The sequence below is a fragment of the Mesoplodon mirus genome, assembly GCF_964341445.2.
Source record: "Mesoplodon mirus genome assembly, chromosome: 7".
Lineage (NCBI taxonomy): Eukaryota > Metazoa > Chordata > Mammalia > Artiodactyla > Ziphiidae > Mesoplodon > Mesoplodon mirus.
The window spans coordinates 108570557-108591793 of NC_138983.1; the positions used below are offsets into that span (position 1 = coordinate 108570557).

Consider the following 21237-nt stretch of genomic DNA (forward strand, 5'->3'; position numbering starts at 1 on the left):
AGTTTTGAAAAGTATTTCAAAGAGCAGAGCATGATCAACTGTGTCAAAGCATGATGTTAGAACAAACAATCTAAGGAACAGAGACACAACCATACGGTTTTAGCAATAGAGACCATTGGTGATCGTGACAGGAGCAGTTATGGTGGAATGCTGGAGGTAAGAGATTGATTGGAGTGGGCTCAAGAGTGAATAGAAAGAGAATAATTGGAGAGAGCAAATAAGGCACAAATAACTCTCGAGAAGTTTTACTATAAAAGAAAGATAGAGACTGGGTGAAGGCTGGAAGAAGAGAAAATTTTGAGACAATTTTGTTTTGATTTGTTTTTAAGTGGGAAAAATACCTTCATGCTTGCATTAGAGACATTTGAGGGGGAGGTGGGGAGGAGAGAGGCACAACTGAGATGGATTGCCCTCTTCTTTACAATATCTTAAGAGGGCCACCCCTTGAGAGGCATAAAGTTGCCTTAGAGTGGATTCATGTTTCTACTGTAGTAAAAAGTTGGAAGAATGTTCAGAAAGAAGAATGAGTATATGGTAATTTTTCTAATGATGGATTATGAATTCCAAAGGTCCTAATAAAAGAATTTTAAACAGTAGGGAAGGATGACAACTGAGACAGAAAGGGGAAATGTGCAGAGTTCTATGGGGATTAGAATAAAGTGGATGAGGCACGACCTATCTGTCTGGAGTTGCTTGAAATGACTGACATAAACAGAAGTCAATGAAACAATAAGTCCTGAAGGACCCAAGGCAAGTATTGGTGAAGCAGTGTATGTTGGGGTCTAGGGAGAGCTGAGTGACTTGGTATCTCTTCTTCCCACCTTTATGTTTGGCATACACAGCTCAGTATTCTACGAAGCTATGGACTGAACAATGGGCTTTATCCCCTACCTCTTAGACTCCAAACATGTTGCTCATTTGCCAGTGCAGCAAAAGGGGAGAGACTTTTTTCATGTCTTCATTTCACTGCTTTAAGAAGTCATCTCTGTAGGACTGTGAGATTTGTCAGGCAGCCCACACTGCCTATACGCTGATCATTCACCTTTCAGGGAGCTAATTATTTGGTAACACTCTACTGTTACATTTCAAAAGAGATTTTTATGGGAAATCCAAGATGCATTTAATTCCACTTTGTCATAGTAAAAGTCCATCAAGTCATCAAAATCAAGAGCTCCCCACTGCCACTGCCCTGCCATGCTTAAACAGAAATCCAGGGCTGATATAAATCCAGAGGATGTTTGCACTTCATAAGGGAGGTTTTCTACTTTCCCCCTTTTTACCTCTGTAACAAATGTTCTTCCAGAAATATTTCCTACACAGCAGAGATGAGTGAACAAGAAAAGCAGTCAAATAGAGTATAAATGCTATGTAAAAAATACTTTACTATGTGGTAATTATATTGACACACAATTTTATGTTGCAATGAAATCTAAATGTAGTGCAAAAATCACTCCAAGGAGAGTTCAGAGCTTCCACTTTGAAACCACAAACTGGAGTTTTTAAATTAGAGAAATATATTCTTACTCTGTTGCTTGGAACTGCCAAGTGGCTAAGCATGTTTGCCAGAACTGTGAGAAGAAAACTGCTCAAGAAATTTCTCTAGAAATATGAGAACTATTTGCTTAAATTAGAGCTCTAGTTGGCATCTTATCTGGGGCTGAGGGGTTGACAAAATGATCATGGCAAGTTATGTTATGTCAATCTATGTGTAAACATGAGATGAAAGAATTCTAACTATAACAAACTGACAAGTGCAAGTGCTTACTTCTGAAGATTGATTTTCATTTTACTAATGAGACGGGAGGTGACACATGACCATGTGCTATAAGGATGTACGCAGCAGCCTGCCAATTATGTCAGTGCCTGTGATATCTTTGATCACAATCTATGAGCATTTCCAGTTCACTTAATGGCATGAAATCTCCTTCCTCTCCACAGTCCCAGAAATCATAACAGGAGACATGGAATCAGCCATGGCAGTGGACCTGAACCCCTGGGTGGAATATGAATTCAGAGTGGTGGCCACCAATCCAATTGGGACTGGAGATCCAAGCATTCCATCTCGAATGATCCGCACAAATGAAGCAGGTAAGAATATTGGAGAGTCAGCATTCTATTTAGTATGCCCCTAATCACTTTTAAACAAGTTGAATTAACCGTTAATACTTGCTTTAGTATAATTTTTCCTGATTCATTTACCTAGACATCATAAAATCTTTTCCTTCAAAATAATTCTTTCATTTTTTTCTGTTTTCAGAACATTCTTTCCTTGTTTCTACAAGTACAGGTCTAGGTGTTTCAATTTCCTCCCAACACTTGCCTGCATCAAGTTACCATGAAACTGAAGCAGTTAGTTTCTTCTTCTAATTATATACTCATTCAATACAGCAGACCTATAAAATTCAGAATAGATTAGCTCACCCTCTTTTCCTCCAGTGATAGCAGTTACCTCTAATTATAGGGTACTTCCTTAAACTCTTTATGTTGCCCTTCGCAGTCTGAGCTGGTATAAATTACACTTTGCAAAGATAAACATAGTCTTAACTTGACCTACTGCCATCTTGATGTCTACGTGTAAAATAACTTCTTCCTAACTTAGAAAAAAAAAAAAAACCCAGTATTCTTCCATCCTTTTAGAATGAAGTATCTCTGATAGAATCTTTCTAAAGACCACACAAAGAAAATTAACAGCTTTATTTAAAAACAAATATCTTGTCCATCATCTGGAAGAAGCAGAATAAAGAAAAATTGTTAGTAGAGTTTTGATTACTTTGGACAAAGTTTTATTGAGATTTATCTGTATGTCCCTATAAAATTGTATATAAAAAGTATTTAGTAAGGCACTAGCTTAGACAAACACAAATTTCAATAATGTTGATAAGAATAATTAAAACAACAGAGAAATGAAGAGGGGGTAGATTACGGATACAAGGAGGAGAAAAACAAATTAATATTTTTACACACAGTGATAACATGAATCTCAATAATCATTACAATGTAAGTACACTAAGGATGAGAATTTTGTCTTATTTGTTCACTGTTTTATCTTCAATACCTAGAACAATGTCTGGCACTGGTACTCCATATGTCTTTGTTGAAAGATTAAAAAGGAATATTCCTTTTCTTTCCTTTATATGCTGCTACCCACATCAGGACCCAGGTCAGAGACACATGTACATAGAAGGTTAAGAATGAACACTGTATTGTACATTTTGTATCATAGTTATAGGATTGGACCAAAAATGTGACTTGTGACTTCTAAGAAATTGAACAAAGCTTATAATAATTAAAATAAATTATCAAAAGTGTTGGTTCTTTCTCTAAAACACACTCAGTTTGGTTCTTAAAAAGAGAAAGAAAGAAAAGAAAAGAATCCCAAATGATCAACTTATTGCATAAAGTGTGAATAATCATTAAAAAGATGTTCAAATTCTTTTCATATAAAAATTAAGCAACCAAGAAAAGAAAAACTAGTCTAAATATGTTGGAAAAGATTCATTCACAGAAAAATCCAACTTTTCTGCTTTTGTGATTTGCCTATTACAAGTTGTTTTTTTTCCTGCTACTTTTTCAATAGTGTGAATTTTAAATTGAACATTAATTGCTCAGTTGGATTTTCATGCATTCATGAAATCAGCTATGCTTTCATTGTGTACAGGTGTTAATTAATTAAGAGCATAACAGGTTAGTTGTTCCTCATTTAATGTACTCACTGTGCAGATATCGAAATGACTGCCAATATTAGTACTTAGGCTCACATATTTTCTAAAAAGCACTGCCTTAATTTGCATATTGTTAATTGTGTTTAAACAAAGGCAAAGATTACTGCCTAATTCAGATGCTCTCTATAAATATTCATTTCAAAATAAATAATCCGTTTGGGATGAATAATCATTTTAGACTTTTTGTAGTACAAATCTCTTTGTGCTATTAAAAATACTTTAACAACAACACTTTCACTTTTCAAGTTCAATTGTATTCAGATGATGCATTTTAAAAGACTTGTCCCTTGTCTATTTCTGAAGCTACTTCAATCATATAGCGCCTGTCTCTCCATTTTATCATGAGTTATATACACATGACATACTCTAGTCCATTAAATCTTATGGAAGAGAAGAGAAATAGCATGAAAAATACATGAAATACTCTTTTTTGAAAGTGAGTTGAGGAAGGCTGTACTGCATACTTTATGCTTCTTGTGCTTTGGTACCACACAAGGCTAAAGCTACTAATGGTATTGAACTAAGGGTTGAGTTTTGTGCCTGTTTTGTCAAGCAGCACAGATTAAAAGGGACACTAACATCCTGAGACAGCCTCTCAAGTGATGCACTCTAAGTACATGTCCTGTATTTTAAAAGATGATGCTGTTCTAATGGACCAAGTAATCTTTCAAAACCAATGGAGCTGCCTGGAAGAGAAAAGGTCTCACACTCGGGATATTGAATGGAAAGTTTTATGTCCTTTTAAAATTCTCCTCTTTACTACAATATTCTAAATCCCAAAGCAGTTTTAGTAAAGCATTTTTACCTTAGATTATTTCTTGCCCACACACCAAAAAAAGTTAATTTTTCTTTGCAATATACTGTAGGGTATATTTGGAATATTATGGTCATCAAAATACTCTTCATAATCAATAAATATAAGATAAATTGGTTTAGTCAACTTATTATTTTTAGAATTTTAAAATCGTGATACAAATACAGATTTCCCTGGCTATTTAAAAGGAAAGCATTCCTAAGAAAACTTTTATAAGCCAAAAAGGCATAAAGTGAAGAACCAATTTTCATTTTTCAACTTTTTTCATAAAAGTGAAAATCTCTTCAGATTTTTTTTCAGTTTGTGAAAACAGGTACTAATGTAGGCCTTTCGTAAACACAAAGTGGTATAAAGCAAACTTTTGAAAAGCAAGGGACACCTGTATATGTTTGCACTTTAATGTATGTTTATATTTATTTATTTATAGTTCAATTTTCTTACAAGTTTTAGTGAGTTTGTTAGCTACACAGAGAGAGAGAGAGAGAGAGAGAGAGAGAGAGAGAGAGAGAGAAAGAAATTTGCAAATGTGGAAATGTGTTACTATCTTCAAACCAGTATATAAGTTTGTGTTGAATACTGGGAATGCTTTCTCTACCATCTAAAAAGATGACACTAGGGTTTCCCTGGTGACGCAGTCATTGAGAGTGTGCCTGCTGATGCAGGGGACACGGGTTCGTGCCCCGGTCAGGGAGGATCCCACATGCTGTGGAGTGACTGGGCCTGTGAGCCATGGCCGCTGGGCCTGCATGTCTGGATCCTGTGCTCCGCAATGGGAGAGGCCACAACAGTGAGAGACCCGCGTACCACAAAAAAAAAAAAAAAAAGATGACACTCAAGAGAGAAAAATCACATTTTAGGAAATGAATTTTGAAATAAACACTGTGGTAGAAATAATAAAATATGTAAATATGAATTTAGCAAGAACAATTCTCTCATTTAATTGAGTAATTCTCTCATTTAACTGAACTTTAATATTCTGTGTTACATATTTATAACACTAACTGTTGAAAGATAAAAGAAAAGGAGAGAAGATACCATTAACTATGTAATCTATAGTTTAGAAAGGTTTGGTCTTCTCTGTTCTATAAAATTTCTATTATTATTAAAGCTCTTGGCTTAAATCTCAATACCTGCAGTTTTTTTATTTCAAATTATGATGAACTGATAGAGAGAGATAAAAGAAGGTGCTACCTAATACCTGTAATTAAGAGTTTGAGGTTCAGAGTTATGCAGATCTGGATTAATGTTTTTCTCTGCCACTAACTAGCAATAAACATAGGTAAGCTATATGCATTGTTCAAGGCTCAATTTTTTCACTTATAAAATGGGGATCATATAGCAACCTACTCCCTTGGATTACTGTGTTAAATAAGATAATGAAGGTAAAGAGTTTGGCACATGATAAGTGCTTAACATTAGCCATTTATTATTATTATTATCATGAATTTAAATGAGTTATTACTTTACTAAATATAAATTTAAATGAAAGTAATTATGCATGTTGCCATTTTCATATAGAGGAAACATTTTCAGGTTAAATATATGTTTGTCAACATAGTAAGAGCCATTCAGTCTCTTGGCTTGCAGTTGCCTCCAAGACATTGTCCTGTTGAGAAGTATCCACAGCAGACCATGTGTCATCCATCCTGGCCCCTCAACCCACCTGAATGGTTGGGAAGTCAAGAGAGCCTTTCAGAGTGTGGTGCACGGTACAGAGCACCATGTTCCCCTCTACATCCCCCTTCTCCACCTCCATGTCTGGGCTCTCCATGCTGCTTTCCTTGTCTAGCCATCCTCATCCATAAGTGGATCATGATATTGTCACAACATGTAACCATTTTCTTTGGTTCTTATAGCATAGATAAGACAAAATGAGCAGAGAAGAAGAAGTGTCAAATGAAAGACTTTGCTTAAACACATTGTTGCATATTCAATAACTTTCTAGTTTCTTAGTGCATTGTAGTCTGTCCTGTCATTCTCTTTGGACTTTGAAATGGAAAATGTCACATAACATATTTTTGGCCACACAAGGAAAAAGTTTTCTACCTTTAAGTGATTAATGGTCAACCAGATAAATATGACTATCAAGTAAACAATCAGATGAAAATCTTTCCTATCCTTAGCACTTTCTGTACTATACTATGTTACAGTTAGGTAACTGGTTTACTGAACAGACTGAAATACATAGAGTTTAAACATAAAAGAGTTTTATTCTTCTCCCAACATTGTTTGCCAATATGTTCCATCTCATACCTGGCTTCAGCCCCAACTATATTCAAGGCTCTTTTAGGTACTAGGACAGTCTCATTTTCAGCTAATAAAAAATTCTATACTGGGGAGGAGCTTCAAGATAGTGGAAGAGTAAAAAGCGGAGATCACCTTCCTCCCCACAGATGCATCAGAAATACATCTACATGTGGAACAACTCCTATAGAACACCTACAGAACACTGGCAGAAGACCTCAGACCTCCCAAAAGGCAAGAAACTCCCCACATAAATGGGTAGGGCAAAAGAAAAAAGAATAAACAGAGAAGAGACAAAAGGATAGGGATGGGACCTGCACCAGTGGGAGGGAGCCGTGAAGGAGGAAATGTTTCCACACACTAGAAGCCCCTTTGTGGGCAGAGACTGCGGGTGGCAGAGGGGGGAAGCTTTGGAGCTGCAGAGGAGAGTGCAGCAACAGGGGTGCGGAGGGCAAAGTGGAGAGATTCCCGCACAGAGGATCGGTCCCGACCAGCACTCACAAGCCAGAGAGGCTTGTCTGCTCACCCTCAGGGGCAGGCGGGGGCTGGGAGCTGAGGCTCGGGCTTTGGAGTTTAGATCCCAGGGAGAGGACTGGGGTTGGCAGCGTGAACACAGCCTAAAGGGGTTAGTGCGCCACGGCTAGCCAAGAGAGAAGGAGTCAGGGAAAAAGTCTGGAGCTGCTGAAGAGGCAAGAGACTTTTTCTTCCCTCTTTGTTTCCTGGTGTGTGAGGAGAGGGGATTAAGAGTGCTGCTTAAAGAAGCTCCAGAGATGGACACGAGCTGTGGCTGAAAGCGCGGACCCCAGAGACGGGTGTGGGATGCTGGGGCTGCTGCTGCCACCACCAAGAAGCCTGTGTGCGAGCGCAGGTCACTATCCACACCTCCCCTCTTGGGAGCCTGTGCAGCCCGCCACTGCCAGGGTCCCATGATCCAGGGAAAACTTCCCCAGGAGAACGCATGGCGCGCCTCAGACTGGTGCAATGTCACTCTGGCCTCTGCAGCCACAGGCTTGCCCTGCATCCATACCCCTCCCTTGCCCCGACCTGAGTGAGCCAGGGCCCCCGAATGAGCTGCAACTTTAACTCCATCCTGTCTGAGTGAAGAACAGACAGAGGCACCCTCAAGCGACCTACATGCAGAGGCAGGACCAAATCCAAGGCTGAACCCTGGGAGCTATGCAAACAAAGAAGAGAAAGGGAAATCTCTCCCACAGCCTCAGGAGCAGCAGATTAAATCTCCACAATCAATTTGATGTACCCGGCATCGGTGGAAGACCTGAATAGACAACGAATCATCCTAAATTGAGGAGGTGGACTTTGAGAGGAAGATATATTATTTTTTCCCCTTTTCCTCTTTTTGTGAGTGTGTATGTGTATGCTTCTGTGTGAGATTTTGTCTGTATAGCTTTGCTTTTACCATCTGTCCTAGGGTTCTGTCCATCCATTTTTGTTTGTTTGTTTGTTTTGTTTTGTTTCTAACTTTTCAAATTTTTTTCTTAATAATTAATTTTTATTTTAATAAATTTATTTTATTTTAGTTTAGTTTAGTATATTTTATCTTCTTTCTTTCTTTCTATTTTTTCTCCCTTTTATTCTGAGCCATGTGGAATGAAAGGCTCTTGGTGCTCCAGCCAGGTGTCAGGGCTGTGCCTCTGAGGTGGGAGAGTCAACTTTAGGACACTGGTCCACAAGAGACTTCCCAGTTCCATGGAATATAAAATGGTGAAAATCTCCTAGAGATCTCCATCTGAACGCCAAGACCGAGCTTCACTCAATGACCAGCAAGCTATAGTGCTGAACACCCTATGCCAAACAACTAGCAAAACAGGAAGAAGGCCCCATCCATTAACAGAGAGGCTGCCTATAATCATAATAAGGCAACAGACAGCCCAAAACACACCACCAGATCTGGACCTGCCCACCAGAAAGACAAGATCCAGACTCATCCACCAGAACCAGGCACTAGACCCCTCCATGAGGAGGCCTACACAACCCACTGAAAAAACCTTAGCCACTGGGGACAGACACCAAAAACAACGGGAACTACGAACCTGCAGCCTGTGAAAAGGAGACCCCAAACACAGTAAGTTAAGCAAAATGAGAAGACAGTAAAACACACAGCAGATGAAGGAGCAAGGTAAAAACCCACCAGTCCTAACAAATAAAGAGGAAATAAGCAGTTTACCTAAAAAAGAATTCAGAGTAATGATAGTAAAAATGATCCAAAATCTTGGAAATAGAATAGAGAAAATACAAGAAACCATTAACAAGGAACTAGAAAAACTAAAGAGCAAACAAACAGTGATGAACAACAAAATAAATGAAATTTAAAATTCCCTAGAAGGGATCAATAGCAGAATAACTGAGGCAGAAGAACGGATAAGTGATCTGGAAGATAAAACAGTGTAAATAACTACTGCAAACAGAATAAACAAAAAAGAATGAAAAGAACAGAGGAGGGTCCCAGATACTTCCGGGACAACAATAAACACACCAACATTCGAATTATATGGGTTCCAGAAGAAGAAGAGAAAAAGAAAGGGACTGAGAAAATATTTGATGAGATTATAGTTGAAAACTTCCCCAATATGGTAAAGGAAATAGTTAATCAAGTCTAGGAAGCACAGAGAGTCACATAGAGGATAAATCCAAGGAGAAACATGCCAAGACACATATTAATCAAACTATCAAAAATTAAATACAAAGAAAAAATATTAAAAGAAGCAAGAGAAAAAAACCAAAAAAAAACAAAAAAACAATGACACACAAGGGAATCCCCGTAAGGTTAACAGCTGATCCTTCAGAAGAAACTGTGTAAGCCAGAAGGAAGTAGCAGGACATATTTAAAGTGATGAAGGAGAAAAACCTACAACCAGGATTACTCTACCCAGAAGGAATCTCATTCAGATTTGATGGAAAAATTAAAACCTTTACAGAAGAGCAAAAGCTAAGAGAGTTCAGCACCACCAAACAAGCTTTACAACAAATGTTAAACAACTTCTCTATGCAGGAAACACATGAGAAGGAAAACACCTATGATAACAAACCCAAAAGAATTAAGAAAATGGGAATAGGAACATACATATCGATAATTACCTTAAATGTAAATGGATTAAATGCTCCAACCAAAATACATAGACTGGCTGAATGTATACAAAAACAAGACCCATATATATGCTGCCTACAAGAAACCCACTTCAGACCTAGGGACACATATAGACTGAAAGTGATGGGATAGAAAAAGATATTCCATGCAAATGAAAATCAAAAGAAAGCTGGAATAGCAATTCTCATATCAGACAAAATAGACTTTAAAATAGAAACTATTACAAGAGACAAAGAAGGACACTACATAATGATCAAGGGATCGATCCAAGAACAAGATATAACAATTGTAAATATTTATGCACACAACATATGAACACCTCAATACATAAGGAAAATACTAACAGCCATAAAAGGGGAAATCAAATGTAAAACAATCATAGTAAGGGAATTTAACACCCTACTTTCACCAAAGGACAGATCGTCCAAAATGAAAATAAATAAGGAAACACAAGTTTTAAATGATACATTAAACAAAATGGAATTAATTTATATTTATAGGACATTCCATCCAAAAAAAAAAACAGAATACACTTTCTTCTCAAGTATTCATGGCACAATCTCCAGGTCAGATCATATCCTGGGTGACAAATCAGGCTCAGTAAATGTAAGAAAATTAAAACTGTATCAAGTATCTTTTCTGACCACAACACTATGAGAATAGATGTCAATTACAGGAAAAAATCTGTAAAAAATACAAACACACAGAGCCTAATCAATACACTTCTAAATAATCAAGAGATCACTGAAGAAATCAAAGAGGAAATCAAAAAATACCTAGGAACAAATGACGATGAAAACAAGACAACCTAAAACCTATGGGATGCAACAAAAGCAGTTCTAAGAGGGAAGTTTATAGCAATACAATCCTACCTTAATAAACAAGAAACATCTCAAATAAACAACCTAAACTTACACCTAAAGCAATTAGAGAAAGAAGAACAAAAAACCCCAAAGTTATCAGAAGGAAAGAAATCATAAACATCAGATCAGAAATAAATGAAAAAGAAATGAAGGAAACAATAGCAAAAACCAATAAAGCTAAAAGATGGTTCTTTGAGAAGATTAAAAAAAATTGATAAACAAGTAGCCAGACTCATCAAGAAAAAAAAAAAGGAGAAGACTCAAATCAATAGAATTAGAAATGAAACAAGAGAAGTATCAACTGTCACTGAAGAAATACAAAGGATCATGAGAGATGACTACAAGCATCTCTATGCCAATAAAATGGACCACATGGAAGAAATAGAAAATATGAACATAGCAGTCAAAAGCACAGAAATTGAAACTGTGAATAAAATCTTCCAACAAACAAAAGCTCAGGACCAGATGGCTTCACAGGCGAATTCTATCGAACAATTAGAGAAGAGCTAACATCTATCTTTCTCAAACTCTTCCAAAATATAGCAGAGGGAGGAACACTCCCAAACTCATTCTACGAGGCCACCATCACCCTGATACCAAAACCAGACAAAGATGTCACTAAGAAAGAAAACTACAGGCCAATATCACTGATGAACATAAATGCAAAAATCCTCAACAAAATACTAGCAAACAGAATCCAAGAGCACAATAAAGTATCATACATCATGATCAAGTGGAGTTTATCCCAGAAAAGCAAGGATTATTCAATATATGCAAATCAATCAATTTGATACACCATATTCAAAAATTGAAGGAGAAAATTCATATGATCATCTCCATCGATGCAGAGAAAGTTTTTGACAAAATTTAACACCCAATTATAATAAAAATGCTGCAGAAAGTAGGCATAGAGGGAACTTTCCTCAAAATAATAAAGGCCATATATGACAAACCCACAGTCAACATTGTCCTCAATGGTGAAAAACTGAAACCATTTCCACTAAGATCAGGAACAGGACAAAGTTGTTCACTCTTACCACTCTTTTTCAACATAGCTTTAGAAGTTTTAGTAACAGCAATCAGAGAAGAAAAAGAAATAAAATGAATACAAAACAGAAAAGAAGAAGTAAAGCAGTCACTGTTTGAAGATGACATGATACTACACGTAGAGAATCCTAAAGATGCTACCAGAAAACTACTAGAGCTAATCAATGAATTTGGTAAAGTAGAAGGATACAAAATTAATGCATAGAAATCTCTAGCATTCCTATACACTAATGATGAAAAATCTGAAAGTTAAATTAAGAAAATGCTCCCATTTACCATTGCAACAAAAAGAATAAAATATCTAGGAATAAACCTACCTAAGGAGACAAAAGACCTGTATGCAGAAAATTATAAGACACTGATGAAAGAAATTAAAGATGACATGAATAGATGGAGAGATATACCATGTTCTTGGATTGGAAGAATCAACCTTGTGAAAATTACTCTACTACCCAAAGCAAACTACAGGTTCAATGCAATCCCTATCAAACTACCACTGGCATTTTTAACAGAATTAGAACAAAAATTTTCACAATTTATATGGAAATGCAAAAGACCCCAAATAGCCAAAGCAATCTTGAGAAAGAAAAATGGAGATGGAGGAATCAGGCTACCTGACTTCAGACTATACTACAAAGCTACAGTAATCAAGACAGTATGGTACTGGCACAAAAACAGAAGTATAGATTAATGGAACAGGATAGAAAGCCCAGAGGTAAACCCATGCACATGTGGTCACCTTATCTTTGATAAAGGAGGCAAGAATATACACTGGAGAAAAGACTGCCACTTCAATAAGTGGTGCTGGGAAAACTGGACAGGTATATGTAAAAGTATGAATTTAAGACAGTCTCTAACACCATACACAAAAGTAAACTCAAAATGGATTAAAGGGGCTTCCCTGGTGGCACAGTGGTTGAGAGTCTGCCTTCCAATGCATAGGATGTGGGTTCGTGCCTCAGTTTGGGAGAATCCCACATGTCGTGGAGAGGCTGGGCCCATGAGCCATGGCCACTGAGCCTGCACGTCCAGAGCCTGTGCTCTGCAACAGGAGAAGCCACAACAGTGAGAGGTCCGCGTACTGCAAAAAAAAAAAAAAAAAAAAAAAAATGTTTAAAGACCTAAATGTAAGGCCAGACACTACCAAACTCTTATAGGAAATCATAGGCAGAAGACTCTATGACATAAGTCACAGCAAGATCCTTTTTGACACACCTGGTAGAGAAATGGAAATTAAAAAAATAATAAACAAATGGGACCTAATGAAACTTAAAAGCTTTTGCACAGCAAAGGAAACCATAAACAAGATGAAAAGAGAGCCCTCAGAATGGGAGAAGATATTTTCAAATGAAGCAACTGACAAAGAATTAATCTCCAAAATTTACAAGCAGCTAATGCAGCTCAATATCCAAACAACAAACAATTCAATCCAAAAATGGGCAGAAGACCTAAATAGACATTTCTCCAAAGAAGATATACAGATTGCCAACAAACACATGAAAGAATGCTCAACATCATTAATCATTAGAGAAATGCAAATCAAAACTACAATGAGATATCATCTCACATCGGTCAGAATGGCCATCCTCAAAAAATCTACAATCCATAAATGCTGGAGAGGGTGTGGAGAAAAGGGAACCCTCTTGCATTGTTGGTGAGAATGTAAATTGATACAGCCACTATGGAGAACAGTATGGAGGTTCTTTAAAAAATTAAAAATAGAACTACCATACGACCCAGCAATCTCACTACTGGGCATATACCCTGAGAAAACCATAATTCAAAAAGAGTCATGCACCAAATTTTTCATTGTACCTCTATTTACAATAGCCAGGACATGGAAATAACCTAACTGTCTATCAACAGATGAATGGATAAAGAAGGTATGGCACATATATACAATGGAATATTACTCAGCTATAAAATGAAACAAAATTGAGTTATTTGTAATGCAGTGGATGGACCTAGAGTCTGTCATACAGTTAAGTAAGTCAGAAAGAGGAAAACAAATACCGTATGCTAACACATATTATGGAATCTAAGAAAAAAAAAAGTCATGAAGAACCTAGTGGAAAGACGGGAATGAAGACACAGACCTACTAGAGAATGGACACAGACCTACTAGAGAATGGACTTGAGGATATGGGGAGGGGGAAGAGTGAGCTGTGACAAAGTAAGAGAGTGGCATGGACATATATACACTACCAAACGTAAAATAGATAGCTAGTGGGAAACAGCCGCATAGCACCAGGAGATCAGCTCTGTGCTTTGTGACCATGTAGAGAGGTGGGATAGGGAAGGTGGGAGGGAGGAAGACACAAGAGGGAAGAGATATGGGAACATATGTATATGTATAACTGATTCACTTTGTTATAAAGCAGAAACTAACACACCATTGTGAAGCAATTATACTCCAATAAAGATGTTAAAAATTTTAGAAAAATAAATAAATAAAATAAAGAAGAGGTTATTCTCAGTATTTTCAAGCTACCCTGTGTATCAGCCATGTAAGTATAACTAGTGATTTGTGTGGGATTCTTTTTTTTTTTTTTTTTTTTTTGCGGTACGCGGGCCTCTCACTGCTGTGGCCTCTCCCATTGCAGAGCACAGGCTCCGGACGCGCAGGCCCAGCGGCCATGGCTCACGGGCCCAGCCGCTCCGCGGCACGTGGGATCCTCCCGGACCAGGGCACGAACCCGTGTCCCCCGCATCGGCAGGCGGACCCTCAACCACTGCGCCACCAGGGAAGCCCTGTGTGGGATTCTTTTATTTCTTTTTTCTTTTTAAATACTTAGTTGTCGGGCCTCCCTGGTGGCGCAGTGGTTGAGAGTCCGCCTGCCGATGCAGGGGATACGGGTTCGTGCCCCGGTCTGGGAGGATCCCATATGCCGCGGAGCGGCTGGGCCCGTGAGCCATGGCCGCTGGGCCTGCGCATCCGGAGCCTGTGCTCCGCAGCGGGAGAGGCCACAACAGTGAGAGGCCCGCATACCGCAAAAAGAAAAAAAAAAAAAAAAAAAAAATACTTAGTTGTCTATTTGGAACTAGGGAGTTATGAAACTGAATATCTATATCTCATGTGTAATGCCCCAGGTAGAGCTGAAATAGTAAGTTCTAACAGGTACATTTTTTTTTCCTCAAAAGATTTGTCTTGGAATACAATAGATATGTGTAACCTTTTGATTTTTTATTGACCTCTGTGACAAAAGAGTCTGAAATAAACATCTAGTACCAAAAAAGTAACAACAACAGCAACAAAAATTCTATATTAACTTAATAAACACTTTCATCTCATATCCAGTTCCATGTTTCTGTCCCTCTATCCCAGCACAGGCTTGACTCAAGGGTTACGATTTGTCTTTTCTTTCTTCTTTCTACTTCCTCCGTGACCTTCCAACTGCTATTCTGGTCACTTCCCAGGTCAGAAAAGAAGAAAATGAAAAATGACTTCACGTGTTGTAATTTGTTGTTCTCATGTAAATGTTGAGTGCTCCAGGAGATGGCTTTTGTCCACATTCTGCTTCTTCCTCTCTTGGGGTACATTGGGTTCTTAAGAGAATATCCTATCTCCTAGCAGGCAGCTTTATTGGCTGTGATACCAACAAGCTTATTCAAACCTACCTTCCACAGTGTCTGCTTTGCTCATGATAATCATTTCACATTTCTGACCTGCCAGACTCTAGAAATGCCATATGTTCTCAATAACTATTTTGGTCTCTGCTCTAGTAACATAGTGCAGGGCTGAGCCATCTTACAAAATTCTGAAGCTCAACAGCATCCAGCCGGGATGTGAGAGGTAAGCATCTGCACTCTCCTCATCAGCTATTTTGCTTCTCTTGTCACTTAGCTTGAGGGGGAAATGATACTCCCACTTTGCTCCTAGCGACAGCTGGGGATGGAGGTATATGTCACAGCACATCCATCTGCTAAGCTGACAGCCTTCTTCCAAAACACTGCTTGAGCTAAAATCTTATATATATGGCTGGAGGCGGGTAATGGGAAAGGGTCATGAAATTGATTTTCTCTATTTCCTAGTAGTTCTGTGGTTTTGTCTAGTCAACCACATTTTAGCATCTGAGGTTACATGTGTCTCATCCCAAGTCCAGAAAAGACTCATTAAACTTCCTACTACAGTTTCTTTCCCTGTACATTACCTTCCTACTTCTGAAAGGATCTTGTTTTGTTCATATTTGTATATTCACAGTTCTTGTCCATGATAATTACTTAGGAAACTTCACTGATTCAAAAGTTATGGAAAGAACACAATAAAATAGTATTATAAGATGGGGATGAATTAGTTTTCCCAGGGGCACGTGGGTTGGCCTTGTAAATGGCATTTGATGGAGCTTTGAAGGTCAGACCAAATGAGACTCAGGCAGAATTATTTATAGGGGGCAATTAAAAAATCTACATACTGGGCTTCCCTGGTGGCGCAGTGGTTGAGAGTCCGCCTGCCAATGCAGGGGACATGGGTTCGTGCCCCAGTCTGGGAAGATCCCACATGCCGCGGAGTGGCTGGGCCCGTGAGCCATGGCCACTGAGCCTGTGCATCCAGAGCCTATGCTCCACAACGGGAGAGGCCACAGCAGTGAGAGGCCCGCGTACTGCAAAAAAAAAAAAAAAAAAAAAATCTACATACTATTGTCAGGCACTGGTGTGTGCAGAGAAAAGGCATAAAGCTGTGGGGTTTTTAAAGGTCTTTCTAGTCTACGCTTCTAAAAAAATATATGATATAAAAAACGTAAAGCAGTCAACTGAAATAATTGGGAAACTCTAAAAGAAAATACTATTAAATGAACATTATAGATTTCTTCAACCCAATGAGTAATTTAATTATATTAAATAAAATAAATTTTTCTTAGTAATATTAAGAGCAGACGAAAATCATAGCAAGCAACAGACCTTTAAGACCAAATCTCAATAATTAGGAAAAAAGAAGATAATAGTATGGCTCATACAGCAGACAGTATTTTAAATCATGAAACCACTTTGGTCCAGGAAAGCCTTTTCGGCAAAATATATTCAAGAAATATATCTTCAGTTTCAGAGACACTTTGCAAACAAAGATGGTAACTTTAACAAATGCCTTTCTAAATGAAACTTGGTTAATTGTTAGGCATGCCGCTTTCTGATTAATAGCAAGATGAGGGAAGAACGTAGAAGACTTGAGCATGAAAGACAAAAGGGTAATGAGAGGTTATCAACCCAGGAGTAAATGTGAGACACTCAAGTTAGATTTTTTCCATCTTCCTAGTCCCTATAATGCAGTATACCAGTCATAAACAATGAACCATGTTCCAAGCCCTATACTAAGCCCTTGCCTTTCATTATAGCATTTAATTCTCACATCAACCCTCTAAAACAAGCAGGTTTATCCCCATCTTACAGACGAGAAGCAGAATAAGAGAGTTAAAAACTTGTACAAGGTTACCTAATAAGTAAGTGTCAGAGCTGGAATTCTAATCTTAAACCAAAGGTGATGACTTCCAAGTTATCTTCCTCCCACCCCTCCCTTCTTCCTCTTGCCTTTTTCTTTCTCTTCATTTTACCACACGTTCCAACAAATTTTGCTCAAAGATTATTATGCCTATACTCTGCTTCTACTTCCTTGTGGAATAAAGTTCAGAGAAAATGAGTGAAGGGAAACATATTTTATTGTCTATACGTACCTCCTGTGGTCCTGACTATTGCTATTTATGAGAAGGTTCATAAATCAGAGAAATCTTACATTCTCTGAAATATCCTAGCAACGAAAGTTGTAAATCAAAAATGATATATTGCCTAGGTTTTCAAATTAAAACAAGCTGACCAAAACTGAAAGCACAATTCCCATGGTACTATCGAAACCATATTATCCAGATTTCCAAAAGAACAGTCTATTTCAAGATCACATGTGTATAGATTCCTACTGAACTTAGTGTTTATCATAGAAGACAACTACTTTTTCTTTTTGAAGTAGATAATAACATTAGGTAATTGTTATGAATTATAGTTCCAGGCACTGTGATACATATTTATGAAAACTTTAAAAAGTAGGTAATATTATTATCTCCGTGAGACAACTAAAGGACAAAGTGGTTAAGAAATATTTTCAACCCATCAGCTAGAATGGTAGAACTGAGATTCAAGCCCAGATCTTTCTCAGTCCCAGAAGAATAATTTTACCACTTACACATACCACCTTATCTACCCTATTGATAGGAATAACAGCATTATCTGAACTCTTTAGGAAACACCACTGGTAATTTTTTTTAATTTTGGAAGCTCTTTAACTTTTTTTTATAAAGTGAGCTTAGATGATAATCAGTTAACTGAAATATTTGTATGTTACATCAATTCAGGTAGGATTTTTTTTTTTTAATATCTCTCCTGACTCCCATTTTCACTATATTATCAACTTCCTTTCCCTCTTTCCATTCTTTTGCACTTTTCTGCCCAAACCCATTCCTGGATTTGCTCCTAAATTATGTGACCTCTCCAAGGTCTCTAGTAAACCTGTATTATTTAATGAGCTATGTAAACATCTACTGTAATAGATTTGGAAATTTTTCAGGGACAAAAAAGAGAGACTAATAAACGGTTTCATCCTGTATTCTTTTGTTTAGTTGAAGGCTAATTAAAGCATGTTTTTAGTGTGATTGACTTTGTTCAGACTATTACACTTAGAAAGAGTTCTTTGAGACTCAAGCTTAAATTCATGCACGCTTAAACTAAGGTAGTACACTATATTTTAGTCACTCTGAGCATTTACAACCAAATATATAAGATAAAAAGGGACAAAAGTCTACATTTCAACATGCCAGATAAGGCACTAAAACAGCAAGACATTTATATATTGTTGGAAAGGTATTAATCACGTTATTCATTCATGGAAGACTAATGTTCAAAAAGAAATTCTGAAGAATAAGAGTTTAACTCATTAACCATGTATGTAAATTTGATTCTCTAAGCTAATAAGCTCATGGCATTTATCAGTAGCCAACGGAGGGAGAAAAGCATCTAGCTGCTTAATTCTAAATCAGAGTTTCAATAATTATATTGAAAATAAATTTGGTTTTATGTAAATATATATTTCTCTGAACTCAATGAAAGCATTTATTACATGTTTGATTATATTAGTTTTATGCTCCTAACAAGAATTATAGAACTTTTACAATAGAAGGGCTCTGAACGATTAAGTCAAATCTCTACATATCATGAATATGTTGTTTTAAAAATAAAAGGATATAATTAAAATCAGTGTTGACTTCAGAGATAATAACTGTGAACCACCAACTTGAAAAGGAAACCAATGAGCATGGGTTCCACTGATCATCTGCCTGTAATTAGGAACTTTAACCCAATTAGAATTAGAGTACCCAATTCAAACATTGTGATCCTGACACCAAAACACAATGCCTGAGTTGCATCTATTAAAGCCTTAGGTTTTCTTTTTTGTTTGTTTGTTTTTCCAGTTTTATTGAGATATAATTGACATATAATACTGTATTAGTCTAAGGTGAACAACATAATTAGTTGATATATTTATATACTGCAAAATGATTACCATAAGTTTAGTTAACATCCATCACCTCATGCAAGTACATTTTCTTCCTTGTGATGAGAACTTTTAACATCTTCTCTCTTAGCAACATTCAAATATATGATAAGAGTATTGTTATCTGTAGTCACCATGTTGTATATTATATCCCTAGAACTTATCTTATATCTGGAAGTTCATACCTTTTGACCATATTTCCTCATTTCCCCCACCCTTCATTCCCACCTCTGGCAATCACCAATCTGTTCTCTGTTCCTGCCAGTTCCATATTTTTAGATTCCACATATATGTCAGATCATAAAGTATTTGTCTTTCCCTGCCCAGCTTATTTCACTTAGTATAAGGACCCTGATGTCCATCCATGTTGTCTCGAATGGCAGGGTTCCCTTCTTTGTATGGCTGAATAGTATTCCATTGTATAATACACCACATTTTCTTTATCCATTCATTGATCCATGGACATTTAGGTTATTTCCATGTCTTTAAAGCCTTAAGTTTTCTGTTAGTATTTCCTATTATATCTAGTAAGCCTTTCTTAAAAAAGAACAGTTGGTGCTTATACACATATACTATTAAAACTCAGTGAACTATAGTGCCTGTTTTGTGTCATTTATTATACATTAAAATTGGATGACCTTTATTTACATTATTTTATTTTATCTTTATTTACATTTATTTATTTTATCTTCTTAAAAGAAATTAGTAGAAGTAGGAAGGCTTCAAAGTCTAATTTCAAATGATAAAAGAAATTTTACAGAATCTAGGTCATTTATGGATAATTTGATATGGAAGTAACCCACACAGAAACAAATTAAACTCTTCTTTCTTGGTTCCTCAAAGTGGAAATTTTCACCACATTTTTCATTAGTTTATTTTTAATTTTTTTACTCACAAAGTTAAAACTTTTAAAAACTCTAAATATGCTTTTTAAAAAATAAAATCATTAATAGACTATGAAACAATACTACCAAAGCTCCAGAAGAAATATTTGACCTCAAATCATGACTTGTATTTCATTCTACTCATACTTCTTTAATGAGCTTCAAGAGAGAGATGCTCACAAGATAGCCTATAGCCTACTCTCCAACCCTAAACTAGAGGTTCCAGGCATCCTCCTTTTAGATGATGCTTGAGGGATGAATAAAATAGAAAAGGATGCTCAGTGCCTAGTTTTTCCACAAAATCCATGATCATAGGGAGGGTATCTTCAAAGAAAAATATTCAAAATCCTACATTTGGGGTATAAACTAGCAATTCCAATGTAATAGATGAAGTAGGTGATTGTGGTAGATATTACTTGTAATATTATTTACCTGTTAATTATTGTCAGTGATGAATGTGAAGCATATGTGTGTGTGCACAACTTTTTATATTTTACAAACAAATGGTACTAAGAGAAAGCATAGTGGCACCATATCAACAAATTAACTTGCTTCTGCTATTTATCTGACCATGCATTGATGGTCACAATATTCAGAACTCTGAGATTAGCCACTGAGGGTATATTTGGAAATGTGTAGCCCTACCCTTTTACACATACAGTTAAACCAGTTTTCCTCCTGTGTGCTTTACTCATACTATACAACAGAAAATGAATTTAAAACTACTACTCTATAACAGTGGTTTTGAGACATGGTGTCAAGGCAGACTGATATGTCATAGATTCCTACATGCAGTGATAACTTATGACTACTAGTAAAAAACTCAAGTTAAATCATCTGCCTGCTCTTCATATAAATTAGGGCATATTCACTGTTATTGCTCTAATACCATCATTCTTCTTAGTTGAATTCCTTTTGATTTCCTGATTTAGAGACAAAGGGGTATCCAATTCCGTGTAATTCTGAGGGAATTCATGAGAGTGAACTCCACATATGAATAATCCTTAATGTGTATGTACCTGT

At 36.9% G+C, this 21237-nt stretch overlaps 1 protein-coding gene across 3 annotated transcripts in view; it reads left to right on the plus strand.

Moving 5' to 3' along the window:
• Nucleotides 1-21237, plus strand: part of CNTN5 (contactin 5) — a gene marked incomplete at both ends in the record, with an annotated part of 851694 nt that overhangs the window by 771987 nt on the left and 58470 nt on the right. For all 3 annotated transcript variants that reach the window (XM_082627404.1, XM_082627405.1, XM_082627406.1), the window contains one exon: nucleotides 1939-2088. In XM_082627404.1, the coding sequence (XP_082483530.1) occupies nucleotides 1939-2088 (150 nt within the window). The remainder of the gene's footprint in view (nucleotides 1-1938; nucleotides 2089-21237) is intronic.